At 34.5% G+C, this 21,799-nt stretch overlaps 1 protein-coding gene across 6 annotated transcripts in view; it reads left to right on the top strand.

The window, feature by feature from the left end:
- The window catches only part of LOC142320410 (stAR-related lipid transfer protein 3-like), a 207,669-nt gene that overhangs the window by 125,045 nt on the left and 60,825 nt on the right, over positions 1–21,799 (top strand). For 5 of the 6 annotated variants that reach the window (XM_075358120.1, XM_075358117.1, XM_075358118.1 and 2 more), the window contains 2 exons: positions 5,426–5,509; positions 17,213–17,290. The exons of the other annotated variant lie outside the window; for it this stretch is intronic. In XM_075358120.1, the coding sequence (XP_075214235.1) occupies positions 5,426–5,509; positions 17,213–17,290 (162 nt within the window). The remainder of the gene's footprint in view (positions 1–5,425; positions 5,510–17,212; positions 17,291–21,799) is intronic. 6 annotated transcript variants of the gene reach the window in all.

Below are 21,799 nucleotides of genomic sequence, written 5' to 3'. Positions count from 1 at the left end.
GAAAAGCCTCCTTTGCAGGCGGGAGATGGGCAACTATTCAAAATTTAGAACCGGTGCATTGCGATCACTGTTCTGCTCCGGTACATGCCCGGCTCGAAACCGCATCCCAAATACCTTGGCTTCCTGCCTCTTCACAATTTCCACATGGCCGCCTGAACTTTCACCACTAAATCGATTGGGAGAGCCTTTCCCAATACGATAGTAGCCTCATAGGAGGTTGTTTTAAACATACCAGTGTATACGATTAAGGCTCTGCGGGGGGCACTCCTTAAATTTAAAATAACTGCTTGATTTCTTTCCAACCTATGTGCCCAAACGGACGCAGCATAAGAGGTCATACTTTCTAAGACACCTTGGTACATCATGTACAATTGATGGCTCGACTGCCCGTAATCCTTCCGAGCAATCCTCCTAAGCCTCTGCATCACAGAGACAGCGTCCGTCGTTACTTGTGTAATATGGTTGTTCAATTGGCTCATGTCCAGGAATCATTGTATAAAAACAAAATCCCACGGGATAGCATACCATGTTTTTTTTTTTTAATAGCTCTTCTACGATTTTTTAGCACTTCAAAATACGTGTTGGCATTCACCGTAGTTCTGTGATCACTAAATTATACAAGCAAGGCACACCTTTTGTCCCAAAAAATATGTGTCGAAGCTTTTTGTTTGAATTTATTTGATCTAGGAGATGATGAATGCTGCCATTGGATTGACTGCTGTTTTGCTCATAATTCTAATTAGAAATCCAGGTTCGTCTGTTGTAACAATGTGACCAAAAAATTCTATCACCTTCATTTTCATAACGCCACGAAACTCATGCACTGAAGCAAGACATTTTTCTTATGTCGGTTAACATCTTCAGCACCAGACACAATTTTTTATATTCCAAGTTTTCAGTCAGAACTTCATAAATCATAGATTGTGAAATAACAGGAAAATGAAAAAAAATTGTGACTTGGTGAAACCCCAGTTTCCTATGTTTTTTTGTCAACTTTTTCAATCTAATCATCCATTGTTACCAATGGCTGGCCACTACAATCTTCATCATGAGTATTCATTCACCCTTTTTAAAATAAACAGGATCACCATCATACTTTAGGATGACTCAATATATATTCTAACTGTTACAAACTTACCTGTGAATTTCAGTTGTGGAATCGTTTTGTTGCCATTCAAAAATAGGATTACTCCTCAACCTTCACACTTGGCAGATCACAAAATTGTAGCACCCGTTATTAGTAGATGGATATAAACAACAAAAAATGTAAACTATTGTTGCTAACAGCTGACTATTCAAAATTATGGCAAATTCAAACAGACTTTACTTTTAAAACAAGTCTCATTTACTTTAATTTTGTTTTTTTTTAATTTCCAGAGATTACTATTTGCGTGTGTATGTGCATGCATGTTTGATCTACCTCATTTCTGTCTTACTCAATGAGCTATAAAGAATGTTGGTTATATTTTAATGTATATTTTTAATATTTTAATCATGATATGTGACACTAGTGATGATAATAACAAGATGTTGTCAGTAAAAAGTGTCTTAGGTAACCTAAGGTTAAGTAACTTCGTATTTGCCTTTGCATCCAATTAAGAGAAAATGGCAAGAATTGGGTGAGTAAAATCATGTTTTCATGGAAGTCAGAATTGACCCAGACAAATTTTTAAGTCCTTTAGAATGATATCGGAAACACTTAGTATATTTTTTATTTGCACAGATCAAAGTTGAATGAGTGTGTTATACGATGTATATTAAATAATGAGACTAATGCTGTAAAATATATTATTTTAAATTTATATATATTTAGTTATTATCCCCTTCAATATAAACCCCTACTTTATCCCTACAATGCTCCGTGCAAATTTTCTGTTGTTAAAAACAGTGCTGAAAATCTTCTTTTATGAGCTCTTTCATGACGCGTGCTGGTTTTTCTTTCACAGCTTCAATGGTCTGAAATCTTGTTCTTTCTAATGCAGATTTGATCATGGGGAACAGTTAAAAGTCACATGGTGCCAGGTCAGGCGCTTGGTCTAACACTGGGATGTTATACTTGGCTAGAAAATGTCTTGACAAAATGCAGTATGAGCCGGTGTGTTGTCCTGATGAAGGACACATGTCTTCTTCTTCTACAATTCAGGTCGTTTTTTTCTTATTTTTTCATGGACTTAAGCAAGGACCTCAATCTAGTAATGTTGATTAATAGTTTGAACTTCAGGTACCCAGTGAAGGTACACAATCTCACGAATATAAAAAAAAAAAACAAGACTCGGGCGAACATCATCTTCAGCATCTTCTCAGCCATCTTGGAAACACTTTAACCACTCATAAACCCATGCACGTGATAAACATTCATTGCCATATACATTTTTTTTAATAAAACATAAGTTTCAGTAGCGGTTTTTCCAAGTTTTTTTATATGAAATTCCATGACAATTCTTTGCTCAAATAAAACGCTTATCATTTTTTCAGCAAAACAAAAAAAACAGATGTTATCCAAATGAAGGCCACGCAGACTAATATGTCTACAGAAACTGGAGTGGCAGCAATCAAAGGAGAAGGCTTCACCCTATTCAGCTGTCGGTCATATGAATTTAGCAGATGCACAGTTCTGTAGTAGCATTTGTTTCGTTATCTAATAGCCACACCTTGTATATTATAATCTATAGTAGTGCTACTACAGTAGAAATGATTACATTATAATAGTTTGGAGGAAGAAATGATCTTGTATGAATCGATCATAGAGCTGAGTTTAGATAAAGCGGCAATGTAAAATCAAACTGGTTTGATGTACAAAGTCATTACGCTAGGTCTCCGTACAAAACTATGAGCTGCTCCTATACTGCATCCATACTTTCAACTTGTTGGCCTCTTTGGCATGAGTGGTAACGTCTCGGCCTTTCATCCAGAGGTCCTGGGTTCAAATCCTGGTCAGGCACAGCATTTTTCATATGCTACATTTCCATATCCCACGCACAAGCTTCAAGCTTATGTGGCAATATCATCAGGCAAAAAAAAAAAAGTCTAGATTTACCCAGAGGGTCTTGATTGCCTTTGGTGATTGATCATATAGGATGAAGGAAGGTATTTTTGATTAGAGTTTCTGATACAAATCAATCATTCCAGTGTATCATTTAAAAAAATTAAGTTAATTATAGTGTTTGTATTAAATTAAAATTCTCTGTAGAATAAATTTAATTATTATTAAAATAGAGTTAATTCAATTCCATTATTTAATTTTATTTATTTTTAGATAAACCTGGAATGCATAAATAAAAAAAGATCATAAGTTTGGAATGAATATTTTATATATACTGTATCTGAGAAGAAAAGATTACAAGCTTTTGAAATGTGGTGCTATAGGAGAATGTTAAAAATCAGATTGGTGGATAAAGTGACAAATGAAGAGGTATTGCGACAAATAGATGAAGAAAGAAGCGTTTGGAAAAATATAGTTAAAAGAAGAGACAGACTTATAGGCCACATACTAAGGCATCCTGGAATAGTCGCTTTAATATTGGAAGGACAGGTAGAAGGAAAAAATTGTGTAGGCAGGCCACGTTTGGAATATGTAAAACAAATTGTTAGGAATGTAGGATGTATAGGGTATACTGAAATGAAACGACTAGCACTAGATAGGGAATCTTGGAGAGCTGCATCAAACCAGTCAAATGACTGAAGACAAAAATAAAAAAAAATAAATGCCAGGAATATTCAAAAATGCTATTCATAGTTATGTAGATTTTGTTAATGTTGAAACTGTTAGCATCTTTTTTTCCAAGAAATTGTGGGTGAATTATTAGAGCCGTATTTCTTGTTCGTATATAAAATAAGATTTACTTTAATTATGTGGACTTTTCATTTCCATGATTTACACTATGTTTTTACACAATAAATTATAATTACTGAGAATAATGTATAAATAACTTAAGTATTAAATATATAGTAATATAGTATTTTATAAATTATATTTGTTCCGTGCAGCTTTGATATATTCATGAAAAATTGGTCTAAAGATTTGTATGTATTGTGGGGTAAAGTTTTCTCAATAACAATGTCATGATCACTTTTATAGTGTTAGAAAAATATATATATGTATGTATTCTTGTGTTACCAAAAAAAAAATTTTGTGACCTTGATACTAAAAATACCGCTGCAGTTAAACTTAGTAGTAAGTGGGTCACACTAAACTACACATCTAAACCGACATCATTTTTATATACATTTTAGTTAATTTCAATGATCTTTCATTCGGTTAAAAATATTTTATTAATGAAATTGAACTTTTCCTAGAATCATTTGATATAATTTAAAGCGGTTATAAATACTGTGAAGATTTACGGTTCTTTAATCTGGATGTCATCGTTTATAAATGCAGTAATATGTTATTTTAAATTAACGGATATCGTCTGGGAAATGAATAAGTGAGTCTCGAGGCCTGGTCGTAAGTCTAAGTGGAAAGCGCGACCACTCGTTTCGATGCCCGGATATATATGGTAAATAGGAGTACAAGCAAAGCTATGGGATTGGTTGGCATTAGAGCCGTGCTACGTGCTAGTTACCCCGTCACCAAAACCCCTTGCGGAGGGTCTTTGTTCTGGGAGAAACAAATATAACATTTCTTTGTTATACCGACTCTGTTCGTATCGTACTACTCGCGAACAGCCTTCCGTCACGCTGTGCCTGTGCAGTGTAGGCAAGTGATCTCAACTGAAGCCAACATTTCTTCGTTTTTCCGCACACACCAATCATTTTGTAAATCTTGGTTGGCTGCTCTGTCTCACAATCCCCACCACTTGTTTTGTAATATAGATGTTGTGGACTGCTCCATTTAGTGTAATTTATTTTTTATATTTTGTTACTTCATGTTAATTAAAATCTCATAACGTACATACCGATGTAAAAGATTTATTTAAATCTGTTAACTGCTTTACTATTGTCTAACTCGACCGATCTTAATTCACCAATTCTCATTTTTAGAGATTTTATTGGATAATAAAAACCAAATACGTGAGGCACACACATACATATATGTATGATGTATATAAAGCTGCTTTACTAATACCATTTTTGTTAATTTATTAATGAATAAAAATGCTGCAGTATATTATCTTTTATATTTATTTATTTTTATTATAAATTTTGCAATAATATCTCATGAAATTACTTAAGATTTTATTAGATGAAGTATTTTAAGATCCAGTACTACTCTATAACAATATAGCAATTAGATAGGGAATCTTGGAGTGCTGCATCAAACCAGTCAAATGGCTGAAGACAAAAAAAAAATATATATACTCTCTTTTAAAACTAATGGGATTATGATTTATGATCCATGTTGCAGTGCCATTAGACTTTCATCAGTGTATAAATTTTTTTAACTTTAAATTTGAATAATTTTAAAGTTTTGTTTTTTTTTCAGGCAGGAGGTGAGAAAAATTTACATGCCATTATTGTATCAGAAATATTTAACTACAGATATGAAACATCATTGTTTGATTTAGTTGTAAGTTTTTTGTTATTTTTCTTTTCATATTAATTTAATAAATGTTTTAATGCTGCTTTTTTTGCATGTTAGTTAGAAAGTGTGCTATTGATTGAAACATTTTTTAAGATCCAAATGATTATGGCAGTTAATTTTCTTCTGATTAGAATTATACTAAGGGTAGGTCCTTGTATAGATTTATACAGGACTTGGGGGATGGAACACCTTTAGTTTGTTTTTAAGGACAATGAGAGCCCAAGTGCTCTCCAACCACGCGGATTTGAACCAGTATTTGTTTTGGTTCCACCTGGCAGCTGATGAGCTGTGTGTCTGCACGGAGGTCCTGTCGAACAAACACATGATGTACGACTGCCTAGCTCTTGGGGGGGGCCAGAACTCAGACTACCGTCGAACTTAGGGATCAAGGGGAAAATTGGTCACTTGTAAGCGGCGAGTCAATTTGGTGTGAGCCGCATTGTCAGATTGTGTGGGAGTTCCTTGATGCCGTTACTTTGTTCAACCAGCATTTGTAGTTTAAGGGATATAAGACTCCTACCACTAGCCATAAGAAGCTACCCCCGAGAAATGGCTGGCCATCAGTCAAATATAACTCCAAGTGTTATGACATGGTGGACAGGTATCAGCGACCTAGGTGTGGCAGCAAATTGTTGTCCTTGACAGAATAAATTTTAATTTATTGACAAGTCATACATTTTAGTATGTAGACGGGGTGTGTCTACCCATTTTAGTAATTTATCACAAGTGAACGGTGGGACACGCAAGCGAGTGGTATAGGACACCACGCTTATTCCACTCATGCAGTTAGATAAGCTCTAAGAGCTAATTAGGATATTGGTCACTAAACCGTTTTGAGGAACAGTAGCTGTTGTGGTACGGACATTTGGTCTTATGCTTTAGGGCGACTGAATGGGGTGGTGGTGGAAGAAATGCCAGACAAACCAATCTTGTGACTAGAATGTAGGAAAAAAGTAAGTAGGTTTTGAGTTTTTATTCAAATCTATCAGAAGGTGTTTTATTTTTGTTTTTATTTTTCAGGAAAAATCTCTTTTATTTTTAAACATGAAAAAAAGGTAAATTACTTAAATTTTTTTCCTTTTCCTCCCCACTTAAAGTGGAGACATCTCATAAGTAAAAGTGACAAGATTTTAATTTTTGTTTTGCCTGAGTGTGCCCAGTAAATGGTATTTTTATCTAATAATAAAATCGCTAATGGAAGTGACGTATAGAAGTTATCAGTAATAATTACTCTTGCAGAAGACATATATTTGTTGGCAAGTTGAAGCTTAACTCTTTCAGCCAGTCCAGTTGAATTTGTCAGATTTTCCAGAATATACCAATACTTTTGAGGATGTAACCCACAGAATTACAAAGTTTAAACATCTTGAATCCTTAATTATGGCTTTTGTTTGAAATATACTGCCCAAAGAATAATCTTCCACTGAATGGAATCATTGATTCATCTGTGGTATAAATTGACCAGATATTGTTCAAGGAATCTGTCCTGAATTTTTTTGGTCAAATTCCTAATTTTATTAGTCTGTCATTGTTAGCTGTTTCATTGCTGGCAAAATGAACAAATTTTAGAAGTATCTGAAATCAGTTCCAGTTATCACAAAGAATTGATGTATCCCAGCCAGTCAGAAATTTTGGAATATTTCACTATCCCCTTGTGTATTATTATGGGAAAAAATTTCCTCATTTCATTAGAAACGGTGTCAAACCCCTGGCTGTAGCGATAAGAATGTTTTCTTCAATTTTACATCATAAAATTTGTAACATTTCTGTTTGTTTTTGCTACAATAAGGTTTAAAATTACAAAAACATTTTTATATACAGGTTATCATAAAAGAATGGTTCGGTTTTGAACATGGTTTAAATTAAAACAGAATTACTAACAGTTTGTGTTTTTTATTTTTCAAATTTGCCATCTGAAACATTTTTTTACATAATTAATAAATTTCAATATGTGCGCCCTTAGTCGCTCGACAAATGTCCAAATGATACTTAGCTTCTCTCTAAACATTAGTTAACATTTCTTCGTTAATGGTTGTCATTGCTTCATCAATCCTGTTTTTTAAGTGGTTTAGGTTGTAAATATTTTGTATATAAACAACGCTTTTGATGTACCCTCACAAGAAAAAATCACAAGGTGTCAGGTCTGGGACTCCTTGGAGGTCAAAGTATGGGTCCTTGCCGACCTATCCATCGATCTCCAAATTTTTCGTTCAAAGCGTCCGTGACCGATGCATTGAAGTGCGGGGGAGCACCATCTTGTTGGAAATGAAGTCGATGAATGTTTTCGAGTTCATCCGGCTGAGTAAAGCAATAATCGGTTAACATGTCAAGATACACAACTCCATTAATTGTTTTTTCAGCAAAGAAGAAAGGCCCTATTACACGATTTTTCATCGTTAACTCTAGGCGAATCGCATTGTTTCTCAATAATTGCGTGTGTTCAGAGCCCCATATTTGTGAATTGTGTCTGTTAACACATCCATTCACGTGGAATGTAGCTTCGTCTGTAAAAATTATATCATCTAAAAATGATTGGTTTTCACTTATTCTGTCCAACATTTCAACAGCGAAATTGTAATGTTTTACACCATCATTGGGTTTCAATTCCTGCAGTATCTGGATTTTATAAGCGTGTAATTTCAGTTTTTTATGTAAAACTCTGTGAACTGTTGATTTTGGAATACCTAATTCGACGCTTGGATGGGAGATGGACTTCCCAGGACTTCTAATTGCCGATTGTCTAATTAGTTCAACCATTTCATCTAGTAGACTTGGTCTGCCGGTTGATTTCTGTTTCTTAACCGATCCGGTTTCTTCGAATTGTTTGTACCGACGTGTTATTTTTGTGTGGTGGATCTCTTCTGAATTCACGTTGAAACGCACATTGAACTTAAATTACGGATTTTAATTCAGCCATCAATAAAACACACTTTGCTTTGTCTTTATCCGAGAACATAGTAACTCGCTAAACTCACCGCAACAACAATACAAGAACTGACATTGTGGTTACAACTGCTGATAAACAAACCTTTGGGTTGGAGGCTTTCAGGGATACCAATATAACATCTAGAAATTTCCCTACAATCTTCCTATGAATTACTGAAACCGCACCATTATTTTATGATAACCTTGTATTTCAGTAATTGTTAAAGGAGGGGAAAATAGTACATAATAACAATGACACTGCCGAAATCATGGCAGAAGCTTTCAACAAACTTTTAAACTGCGAAGAACCAGGGAAACGTCTGAAAATCGACATAAACACACTCATAAAATCCAAACCAGAAAACATAAATCTCCCAACAGCCCAAGAAGTTGAGACAGCACTCAAGGAGCTGAAAAACTATAAAGCAAGCAGGGAAGATAAGGTTTTCGCAGAAATGTGGAAATATGCTGGCAACTCAACTCGGACATCCCTAACATGGCTCTATCAAAAATTTGGACGACAGAAAATTTGGGCCACTGGACAACTGTAATTCTCCCACTACACAAGAAAGGGGACAAGAACAATCCAGATAACTACAGAGGGATATCCCTATTGGACTGCGCATACAAAATTTTATCCAAAATCTTGTACAATAGAATCAAGGAACAACTGGAACATGAATTGGATGAATATCAAGGAGGCTTCAGGCCTTGGAGAAGCGGTTCAGAACAAATTATCATTTTAAAATTGATCATGGCATACTATAAAAAACAAAAATAAGCCTCTGTCTGTAACCTTTTTGGACTGTAAAAAAGCGTATGACTAAACATAGACCCTCAATGATAAATGTACTAAGAAGCTTCGGAATTCACCCAAAACTGATCAAGAAGATAGAGCTCACATTAACAAACACAAAATCCCAAGTTAAGTTTAGAGGGGAATTCTCTGAAACATTTATCATAAAAACTGGATTGAGACAAGGAGATAGCCTTTCACCACTGTTGTTCAACTGTGTCTTGGAATATATAATGAGAAAATAGTTCAAAGTCAACCTGAAGAATATAAAAATTGGAAGACGTAGAGACAACATAAATTTAAACTGCCTAGAATTCATGGACGATCTGTCCCTTCTGGCAAACAACATACCAGAAACCAAACAACAAATAAAATCACTACAAGAGATAGCACAATGAATTGGCCTCAAAATATCTTTTGAAAAGACAGAAATAATGTTAACGACCCCCCCCCCCTTGCAAATAAAACTTCAGTAAATGGCCAAGAGATTAAAATTGTAGATAAATTCATGTATTTTGGAGGAATCATAACATACAACCTCAATGAAAAACCAGCTAGGCATAACAGAATAAATAAACTGACTAGGGCGCAGCATCTTACCAAGAACACGTACAACAAAAAAAAGTCTCTCAATTGCAACAAAATTTAAACACTATAAGACAGTCACACAACCAGAAATTACATGTACAAGTGAGACCATCTTCAAAACAACCAATACTGCAGCAATAGACAAGATCCTCAAAATAGAAAGAAGGTTAGTCAGAATGTGCATAAACAAAAAATATTAAAAGAATGGACACTGGAGGCTCACTTCAAATGAAACAGTCTATAAAGAAATAGAACCAGTAACCAGCACAATAAAAAAGAAATGAATCTCATTCTTGGAACACCTAATCAGAACACCAGAAAATAGAATCATCAGGAAAATAATAGAAAAATTATGGAATAACAAAACTAACATAAAATGAATTTTAGAAATCAAAGAAGACATGAAGAAACTCGAAATTACAGTGCGAGATTTGAAGAACAAAACAGACAAAATTAAGAAACTTGAAGGCAAACAAACTACAAATGACTTCAAGAAAGAAAACCGTTTCAAACCAAGAAAGAAAGTTAAGATCTGAAAGAATGAAGAACTGGGCTAAAAGGAAACTGAAAAACCCCCGTATAAAAAAATGACTAAAGTGGTCCAATGTGGGCCATACAATTAAAAAAAAAAAAAAAAATTCTTAAAGCTTCTTTATTCTTGGAGTACGTAGTATGATAGTTATATTTTTCTTTACCTCTGAACTGGATATGAAGAGGTAATTTGGCATCGTCAACTTCATGCCACTCATCTTCTGATAGCTAGCTCCATCTGTTCTATAGTTTCTTTTTTCCATTTCTAAACACTGTTCTGGAAGCATATTTCCATTATACAGTGAAATGTCTGAAATGCTGTCAGGCTTGTACAGAGAAATATACTTTCTTCGTCGTCACTCAGCAGTATGAAAGTTCTTAATCACTCAGTTTCTTTTGTGTTGGTCTACATCAGGGGTTCTCAACTTTTTTGTGGTACGGGGTCATACATATTGCTATTTTATTTATTTTGTTATTTCAACTTTTTGTCATGGTCAAAAAGTTAAATAATAGGTGCACACAAGCACCCTTGAAGCTATAAATAGCTTCGAGGGTGCATGTGTGCCCGCAAGGAGAAGGTTGAGAACCCTTGGTCTACATGATTTGAAGTTGCTACAACCAGAAAATCTTCAAACACTGTTTGAAGATGAACAATTTTGTAAAATGTTAATTCGTTTTTGTTTTTTTTAACTGTGAAATATTTAATAAACCATAACCAAAAAAAAAACTAACCTAATTCATAACTAAGAGAGATAGGATTAGATATCAAAAAAATAGGATATCTGATATGAAAGTTTTCATTTTATTTTTACTCATAACAAAATGTAATACAAATTTAGCATTTTATAACTGGTGTAAACTGACTAACTAAAAACACATTATACAAAAAACTTTAGAAAATAGTACGAAAAAATAATCTCCTGTTATACAACAAACAATAAATCTGTCACATAACAATTGGAGTTCATAAAATAGGAAAATGAAGCAACAGAAGCTAACAATGTGACTGCAATCTGCAATCATATTGTCTGATGTTACTTACAAGCCACATAAAATAAGAAAGCATTCTCAACAGGCCAAGAAATATTAACAGTGTATATTGTAAAAGTGGGTTTTAGAAGCCAGCTTGGCCTGTATATAATGGAATCTTTAGTGCCGGCACATCTCATGGCTTTTACATAAATCTGAGTAATGCCCACATATCTCACGGCACCCCAACCCCGTAGGGGGAAGACACCCACTTTGTGACGTTAGCAGTCGCCACACCACCCCCTCAGTTTCCAAGCCCTGAGGAGCTTTACCAGAGGTTGTCTTAAGACTTTCTAACTGATGTCACCGACATAAATGCCTCGGCAGACATTCGCATCAGTAAAATACAAATCAAATTTCGCCTTCACATAGGCCTCAAACGGACATCTTCACATCCAACCTAACATGATTCCCTCAAACTAACGAAAACCGCAGAAGCGCAGACCCAGCACCTAGTCCAAATTTGACAGCACCGTTCATGACTGTGATTGGCCCAGAAAACGAACGAGTTGAAAGATAAATCAGTGTTACACTCATACCAATCAAAATTATGTTTTATGCAACATAGAAATTCAGATCTACACCCAAGTAAGTCGACCAAATTAAGTCACCTAACAAGGGTAAGTAACTTTATTCCTGTCTGCACAGGAGTCGGGGACAAACTTGGCACCCTCACCTGGTCTCATCATGGAGTCTTGTGCAGCATTACATTACCAAGTTACAATCAGGACCGCCACCAGTGGAATGAAGCCACATCCCCGGTCGCACAGGCTACCATAACCTGGTAGCGCGGCCACCCCCGCTAGCGGGACTGCCAAATCTAATCATAAACAATACCAATATAACCGTGGCATGATGCCAATGCACCTACTACCTCCGACCAGTCCAATGCCTAGGCCGGAATCCTAGCCACCTGGGATCCTGTCGTGATCAAATACCACAACTAAACTCCCTCTGCAGACCTACACACCGCAAGGGCATGAAAAAACCAGCCACTATAGACCACTCCTCATAAATCATACAGTTAATATGGAGATCCAGTAGCCAATTTGTTAAAATGTATAAGGTAAGTTTTAAAAGTAAAGTCTATTTTGAATTTGCGGCCTATATAAGCAGCATAAACAAATGACTTTTGTGAAACTTAGTTATTTCCATCAATAGTCAGCTGTTAGTAACAACATTTAAGACAATCTGTTGTTAGTTGTTTATATTAATCCATTTTAAGTAGAGCGCTACAGTTCGGAATCCAGGCAAGTAAGAAGTTTGAGAAGTAATCTGATTTTTGAAGGCAAAAACAATTCTGTGTCTAAAATTCAAAGACAATTTTATGACATTTACCAGTCAAATATTATAATTGACGCTAAAGTAAGAAATTAGTGCCATTCATTCAGATAATGGGTTTTTTTGTTACATGGTTTTTTGAGTTTAATTTTTAAAATATTTCACTTTATCCGTGACCAAAAACTTGACAATAATAAATATACTGATTGACTTATAAAATATGTCAATTATTCAGAAAGATTACATGGAACGATTAGATTAAATAATGTTTTTAATTTCCAGAAGTAGATTTGAAATGAAAGTAATTGTTAGATTTATATAACAAAAGTATAAATTGTTGGACAAAAAAATTTTACTGAAAAATAATTTGTAATATGAGGACCACATTTTAAATTTTTATAAAAACAATGAAAAAAAAATCTTTGGTACAAATTGTTTTATTGTTTCTCAAAATATTCATCTTTAAGATGAATATACTTTCTGCATATACTTTTGCATGTGTTCGAACCAATTCTCAAAATATTTTTTCCTCTTTGAATTTGGTACCTCAAAAAAATGGTTTTTGAAGGATTCAACAATTTCTTCAGGTGATTAAAATTGCTGTTCGCGTATTTTTTGTTTGACTTTCGGGAACAAGTTGTTAGGTGTAAAATCAGGTGAACATGGGCCATGAAACATTAATTCAGTATTTTTCTCCATGAAATAATCAGTTTTTTGCTGTTCTGTGTGAGAGCTGGGCATTGTCATGATGAAGAATGATGCAATGTTTTCGGTTGTTTTTCCTGATTTCGTTGACGTCTTGCGAACAAATTGTGATATATCATTTAGCATTAAAACTGTTCTTCAATCCTCCAAAGCAAAGGTTATTACATGTCCAGTATAACGAAAGAAACAAGCTATCATTTTTTTGAAGTGCTTTGTGAAAGAACGACTTCTGATGGATTCGGTTCATCTTGGAACACCCAAAAAGTTGATTGTTGCTTAGTTTCCGGCTAGTATGTATATAACCAAGTTTTGTCACCTGTTATGATGGAAACAGATTTTGCATTTCTTTGGAACAGATCTTTTTCACAGCTAATTGTTCATGCAAATTATAATGAACTATTTATGTTGTCGTTGAATGGCTTCAACGACACATGGCACTTAATAACATTATGATAGCCCTGAAAAGAGCCGTCGAATGGCTTCGACAGCTTGTGATTCATAACCTTGTGGTGGCCCTGAAAAGAAAAGTTTTTTGCAGTAGCTCTGAGAAGAGCTGTTGGGTTCAGAAGCTGGTCTCCAACAAAGTCGGGGTGTTGCGGCTTGTCCATTGAAATGAGATTGGACTTCCCCTCGGCTTCAGTTGGGTCCCCACTACAGTGCGGCAGTGGTGACCCCCAGAGCCCTGCAGTGTGAGGTTGGCATCGGTCGTCCTTTGCCGGCATGGCCGAGGGGGTTCTCCCTGAGCGATCCCATGCTGGGCCGGCTCCTGCTGCTGATTCTGGCAGCCAGGGCGATTGAAGCCCCGCGATTGGGAGCAGGAAGGTAGTGTCCACATCCAGCAGCTCCCTAGGCAGGCCGGCTAGGCCTGCTGCTCCGGTGGGGATATTGGCGTCCACTGGGAGGTCCCACGTTGAGGTGGCCAGGGAACTTCTGTCTTCTTCCATCTTTTTGGTCTTCTCTAGGTGGTGGTCGACGATGAATTGAAAATTCACTATCGTGCACACTTTTTTATTGGGGCCTGAGAATGGTGGGGCTGCAGCGCCGCTTTGGTGGGAGACTGTGCGGCGGGAGTGATGCTTGTACCCTCCCATACATATACTGTGCCCCAGCCACATCTGAATTGCTACAGTGTTCCTCTGCCGATATTAAATTAGGCGTATATGTGGTAACACTATATATTTAATACAAAGAAATGACTAAATTTCTTTAATTTATAAACATTGCCAATTTCTAGGTTGAAAAGACATTCACAGGGAAGTGTAAGAAATTCAGGGGGAACTGGCGAAAAAGATTCTGTCGCCGCAGGGTTGAATCGTGGACACGTGCAGGGCCAGGGAGGCAGCCTCTTTACTGAGGGTGTTCGGGTCCAGCAGATGGCTGGATTGGGACGTTCTGATGACGCATTGAGGACCCTCGAGGTTTGTGAGGTGGGCGTGCGATTCAGGGGAGGGTGGTATGCGTGGGTTGCATAACCGGACCCAGACTAAGTGATAGGAAAGGGAAGGGTAGCCCTCTTGGGGGGAGTCACCATGTTAACCTGAAGGGATGTCGTGATGTCTTAATGATCCAAGAGGGACCCCATCAGGAGCAACTTCAAGCTGCACAAAGGGGTGGCTAGTCTTAAGCCACGTCAGTTGGGATCGACCGAAGTAACGTCTTCTAAGCGGTTACTGGTTGCTCTTAAGTGGTAAAAAAAAAAAGTGTAAGAAATTAAATATTTTACTTTAAAATTGAATATGTGGATGTGTGGCAGCTTGGCTTGAACAATCTGTAATATATATCTAATTCAGTTTGTGATTTTTTTTTAATGGAGGTTTAAATAATTAAATTATTAGATTACTGTTTCTTTTGATTAAGGCATGAAAAAAACTATTTTAGGCTTTTCATATCAGGGAATCTTATTTACTATAAAAACTTAAATAATATTTAACCTTAAAATTATTTTCATAGCAATATAAAATTAACTTGCATTACAGGATAGTCTTTTTTGGTGTAAAAAAATGTTATGTTACACCATAAATTTAGCCAAACTTCAATTTTTAGCTGGGATACTGGTCACAAGTGTAATCATTCCCTCCATGCAAATTAATTTCGTAGTAATGCTTATGAACGATAAATTTCATTGAATTTACCTACAACATTCCTACAATTGTAATTTATATGTAACATAATTTTTATGTTCAAAATTGGAAGCATGAATTTACATATTGAATCATTATTCTCTTTTTACAAATGCTATCTCTATTCTGAAAGTTGGTGATATATGGAGTAAGAAGAACTTTTTATACTATTGCCCTGAATGTTTCTCAACCAGTCTGAATGGTTGTAATAGGTTGTCCCAAGATATTGCAGATTTAAAAATATAAAGTACAATAAACAATAAACAAAAATACAATAAACAATCAACACCATCTATTGTCTTTCAGCAAATGTTTCAGTGTGTTCTCTCCAAGATGAAACCAGACGCGGTTGTATACACTGATGGATCGAAACAAAACGATACAGTTGGGTGTGCATTTGTTGTCAACGAGAGAACTTATATGTTTGGTCTACTCGGTATTACGAGTGTGTTTACCGCTGAACTATACGCTATAAATAAGGCTCTAAACATCATTAACCCTAAATATCGAAAAATTCTTATTTGCAGTGACTCGTGTAGTGCTCTCCAAGCCTAAAAAAACTTTTATTCCAAACATCCTATCGTCATTGAAATTTACAACGCAATCGCTGAGTTGAATAATCGCAACACAGAATTAAGTTTTTGCTGGGTCCCTAGCCACGTAGGGATTCCAGGTAATGAACATGCAGATTCCGCTGCCAAAGAAGCATGTAACCAGCCTCCTTTCACCACCCGAGTTGCTACTTCTGATTTCATTAACTATGTAAAACAATTATTAAGAGCAAGGTGGCAAGGTGGACGGCTACCGTTGATAATAAACTCCGTCAGATTAAAGATTCTGTGTTACCATGGGACTCCTCATACAGAAAACCCCGGCGTGAGGAAGTAGTTCTCTGTCGATTGCGGATAGGACACACGAGGGTCACACACGAGTACCTGTTTACAAGAGGACAACCACCTCTATGCGCACGATGCAACTGCCGCGTGACTGTGCGCCACATACTCGTGGACTGCATATGTTATGCGGCATTGCGTCGTAAATTTAAACTACCCAGAAACATCCGTGGTATCTTGTGTAATGATAAAGAGGTTTTAAACCGGATGTTTCTGTTTTTGCGTACTATAGGGTTAATACAAAAAATTTAATTACTCTAGTCCTATGTATTGTTTTTCCTATCCGAGTAGCGAGCCTTTTACACTCCCTATCGGAATTTTTTTTTTTTTATATATATATATATATATTTTTTTTTGTTTTTTTTTTATGTATTTTAAATTCGTCTGTGATATTAGTTGTAAGATTTCTGTGATATTAGTTGTAAATTTTTTGTGATATTAGTTGTAAATTTTTGTGATATTAGTTGTAAGACTTTAAACATAATAGTTTTAAGTTTTATGTCCTTTTTTAGTTTTAAGTTTTATTTATTTTTAATATGATAGTTTTTAACGTAGTTTTAAGTTACATGTTAGTGTTTTTGTTATCCGAGAATGGACCTTTTACACCCATTATGGATTTTGCTTCCTGTGATAGTAGTTTTAAGTTGTAATTACTTTTATTTATTTATTTATTTTCCGGGCGATGATAACGACCAATCGTTTTTCGCCAGGACTTTTAATGATGTCCTTTAATGTTAAATGGATCAATAAATAAGCAATTAATTTGTATGGTACTGTATTTGGTGAACTTATTATTAAGTTTTTCTTTAATATTTTTCAGGCGTGTCAGTGTTTACGCTGTACTATACTATGGTTTTATATAAATGTAAAGCCAGAAAGATTTGGAATTTTGGTTTTTGTAAGTATGTATGTACACTCTTATCTTATTTAATTAGTTATGAGAATACTTTTTGTTTTAGTTTTGGGTGTATACTTATAATTTTTTTTTTCATGTAGGCATATATATGAAATTTGTTTTATATATATATATATATATATACACATACGTACAAGATGTGTAAATATGAAACCAGAATTTGCCCATAGATGGCCCTAGCTGACAATGCAGTTACTGTCAGACCACATCATTGGTGCCATTTTCTTTCTTTGACAGTGACACAGATTTTCATCTCATAACAATAGAAGTTTTATACAACAGCATAGGCTTAATTAGCATTGAACATGTTGAGTTTTGAACCTACAAACAATGATTTGCAGACAGCATAGATTTTCTGTTACCATTTAAAGAAAACTGCTGCTGAATAGCATCGAATGCTTGTCGAAGCTTACAGTGAGCATGCTGTTGGTACAGTGCTTTGAGTGGTTTTAAAAAAAAATCAAAATGGCGATTTTGATGTGAGAAATGAAGAACATGGAAGACCACCAAAAATGTTTGAAGACAGTGAATAGAGCAAGCATTGTTGGATGAGGATGACGCTCAAATGCAACAACAACTTGCGGATCAATTAAATGTAACATGAAAAGCTGTCTCCATACATTTCAAAGCCATGGGAAAGATCCAGAAGATGGGAAAATGGATTCCACATGAACTGAATGAAAGACAGCGTGAAAACTGAAAAACCACTTGTGAAACGCTACTTGCTAGGTACAAAAAAAAGTCCTTTCTCCATCAAATTGTGACAGGCGATAAAGAGTGGATATATTTTGAGAATCCTAAGTGTAAAAGATCATGGGTAACTCCAGGTGAACCGTCGATTTCAAGGCCAAATCGCTAAGGAAAGAAGACAATGCTCTGTGTTTGGTGGGATCTGTTATGAGCTGTTAAAACCTGGTGAAACTGTTAATACTGAACGCTACTGACAACAAACGATCGATTTGAATCAAGCATTGCGTGAAAAACGACCAGAATATCAAAAAAGGCAACACAAAGTGATTTTGCTTTATGATAATGCACCATCACACACAGCAAAATCGGTCAAGGAAACGATTGAGGCGTTTAGTTGGAACATACTTTCGCATGTGGCTTACTCAACAGGCTTGGCTTCATCTGATTACTATTTTGCATCGATGAGACACGCACTTGCTGAGCAGTGTTTTACTTCTTATGAAAATGTACGAATATAATTGACTGGTTTGCCTCAAAAGAACAACAGTTTTTTTGGCATGGCATTCATAAATTTTCAGAGAGATGGGAAAATTGTATAACTAGCGTTGAACAATATTTCAAATAAAATTTTTTTTATAATTTTCATACAATAAATATGTATTTTCCACACAAAAATTCCGGTTTAATATTTACACACTTGGTATATATATATATTTATAGATAGCAGTTTAAATTAATATTAGCTATTTATTTAACAGATATTAAAATATTTTAATAAGTTTTATTATAGTATGAGGCTACTACATGAAATATCATTATGACTAATTCATATATTGAATGTTACTTCATTCCTTATAAAATTTATGAAAAGAAGCTAAATTAGTAAACAGCAGTGATCTTTTATAGAATAAAAAATTTCAGATTTATCCTTGGAATTTTAAGAAATGAAATTTATTTAATGTAGGTAGCAATTTAAAGGTAATCAATGTTTGGCCGCTGAATTTTTTCCAGTACAACAATTTTAGTTCAATGAAATCTTGCTATAATGGTTTCAAAAAACCGACAGTTTTTGTCACTATAATAAGATTGTAGAGAGAGTTAAATACAGACTTAAAAATCAATGCAAGTTTGATCTACTTTTTTACAGTGAAGATAATGCTTTAGAATTTTAATGTAAAAATAACTTAAATAAAATTTTCATTATGGAAATAAAATCTGAACATATAGATAAGAAATTAGTTTGAATCATGTGATAGAAGATTTATTTTGTATTAAAATTTTAATGAAAAATTTTAATTATTTTATTAGCTGACAATCCAGGTAAATTCTGATACTGCTACCACATACAGTAAGTGTTTTATCTTCTTTGAAAATGTATTTTGGCAGTCAATGTTATTGTGTGCATGCAAGTTTTCTGTGTTTGTTAACAAATTTTACTTAAATTTTTTACTTAAATAAGTACTAATAGTACTTATTAAGTAAACTTATTAAGTAAACTAATAGTAACTTATTAAGTACTTACTAAGTATTAGTACTTACATAAGTACTAATACATTTAGTAACAGAATAAATATTCTGTTCAGTTTATTACTAAGTACGTATACATAGTTAAACGCGTTTCTATATACCCCTTAAAAGAAAGATTTTTTTTAATACGTGATAATAGTTTTTTTGAGGAGGACATCGTACTATATTTGTTATAATTGTATCCGCATTATAGCGGGGTTGCACTGTTTTAAAATGAATCAAGTAATAAGTTAACTGAAAGTTCATTCTTTGTAATGAAAGTATGCTGATTGTTTGTAGAATTAGGAGTCCAGCTTTATCCAGTAAGCTCCTCAGTCATTCAGTCATTTATTGGGCTTTTTGTATTCCCCAACAAAATTAATTTTAGGAATTAAAGTTACTAGATGGGCTCCGGCTGTAAGCACATCTGCTTCTAACTAAACATATAAATGTCAAGGATACAATAATTTTATGGGTTTAATTATATTTATATATGTACGTCCTTAACACAGATCCAGTGGGTACCTAGCCAAAATCCACAGAAAATCTGGGAAAGTAGCAATCATAAAAAGCCCTTAATAGTAAAAAAGAAATAATTTGCCCGTAGAGGATCAGGAACAAGACAAACTAGTCACCTAGAAGAATGCTTCAAGAATATTATCAAATAGTGAGCAGGTTGCTCTTCTCAATCGTCAATTACTAGGAGATGAGGCATTTTTATTCAGGATGGGTGCAACACATTATTAATTTTGTGTTAAAAAATATATTTTACCTTGGTTTAATTAGATACTAAAGAACCACGTAGGATGGGTTCTGGAATTTTTTTTTAAAGAAAATTCCTTCTAGTTCCCTGAATTGTGTAATGTTTGTGTTCAGAAGTATCTAAGTAAACTTTTAACTGTTCCAGTAATGGTGGGTATTCACCGGAAAGTATTTTTTAATAATTAGACTTTTCATAAAATTTGCTCAACATTAAACAAAGAAAAAAGATTGTAGTTTTAAAATGGATGTATTTGACAGGCATTATTATTTTTATTTAAACTGATAATTTGTGTGTCTTTCAAATGGTTGATATAAGAATTTTACTTAATTTTTTTTTGGGGGTTAAACATTTTGAAGACAAAAATCTAAAAAAAAAAAAGAAAAACTTTTTTAGGGAGAATTAAAATTTGCTACTTTATTTTAAATGGTAGCAAAATTTTACGTTATGTAAAGAATACAGAAAGCATTTAATGCCTGAAGGGATTCAGGCATGCTAACCCACCGGGTTGGTCTAGTGGTGAACACGTCTTCCCAAATTGGCTGATTTGGAAGTTGAGAGTTCTAGCATTCAAGTCCTAGTAAAGTCAGTTATTTTTACACAGATTTGAATACTAGATCGTGAATACCGTTCTTTGGTGGTTGGTTTTCAATTAACCACACATCTCAGAAATGGTCGAACTGAAACTGTACATGAATACACTTCATTTATATATCATCCTCATTCACCTTTGAAGTATTATCTGAAAGGTAATTACTGGAGGCTAAACAGGAAAAAGAAAAGAAAAGGATTAAGACATGCTATGAAGTTAGTGGAAGTCTCATTTGATTGATAAAAATTGATTGTTTGAAAACATATTTTTTTAATTACTTTCTTCTGATAATATTGAAATTAAAGAAAATTAGCTAAATAGCTAATTTTGTGTGTTTTTATTGGTTGGTTCTAAAATTTTTTTTAATAGTTTATAAAATGATTTCCAATGCTTTTTTCCAGAATTTAGCAAGTACACTTTGCAAAATAACCAATCATTTTTTTGCAAGGGTTAGATAAATAAATAAAATGGAATTTAGATCATAAAAAAATATAATTGAACAAATTCTATAACATTGAATCGAAAATATAAATAAGATTATGTAATATTTTGCGGTGCTCCTATGAGGAAGTTGTCTTCCCATGGCATTGAAGTGCACACTTGGGGAATCACTTGTTTATAATATTAAAATGCATGCAACTTTACATTATATATATATATTGTCAAGTTATATATTTACATTCATTACCTGTATGTAAGTGTCTTAATGTGTCTTATATCTCATGTACTTTATACATGTACGAGGTGTGATAAAAAAAAAACAGTGAATGAATTTTTATAGCGGCAACTGCCGACGCTATATCCATATGCTGTAATTTGTCCAATAGCATGATCAACTGAGACAGCCAGGGACAAGTTGTAACACGTTCGGGGTTGCCAGTCAGCTGCCAGAGCCGCTAGAGTGAGGTTGTGTTTATCGTGTCTGTCGCGCAACATGGATTTT

The sequence above is a fragment of the Lycorma delicatula genome, chromosome 2, assembly GCF_047948215.1.
Source record: "Lycorma delicatula isolate Av1 chromosome 2, ASM4794821v1, whole genome shotgun sequence".
Classification (NCBI taxonomy): domain Eukaryota; kingdom Metazoa; phylum Arthropoda; class Insecta; order Hemiptera; family Fulgoridae; genus Lycorma; species Lycorma delicatula.
The sequence above is the reverse complement of the archived record's forward strand: the minus strand, read 5'-3'. Positions and strand labels throughout refer to the sequence as shown.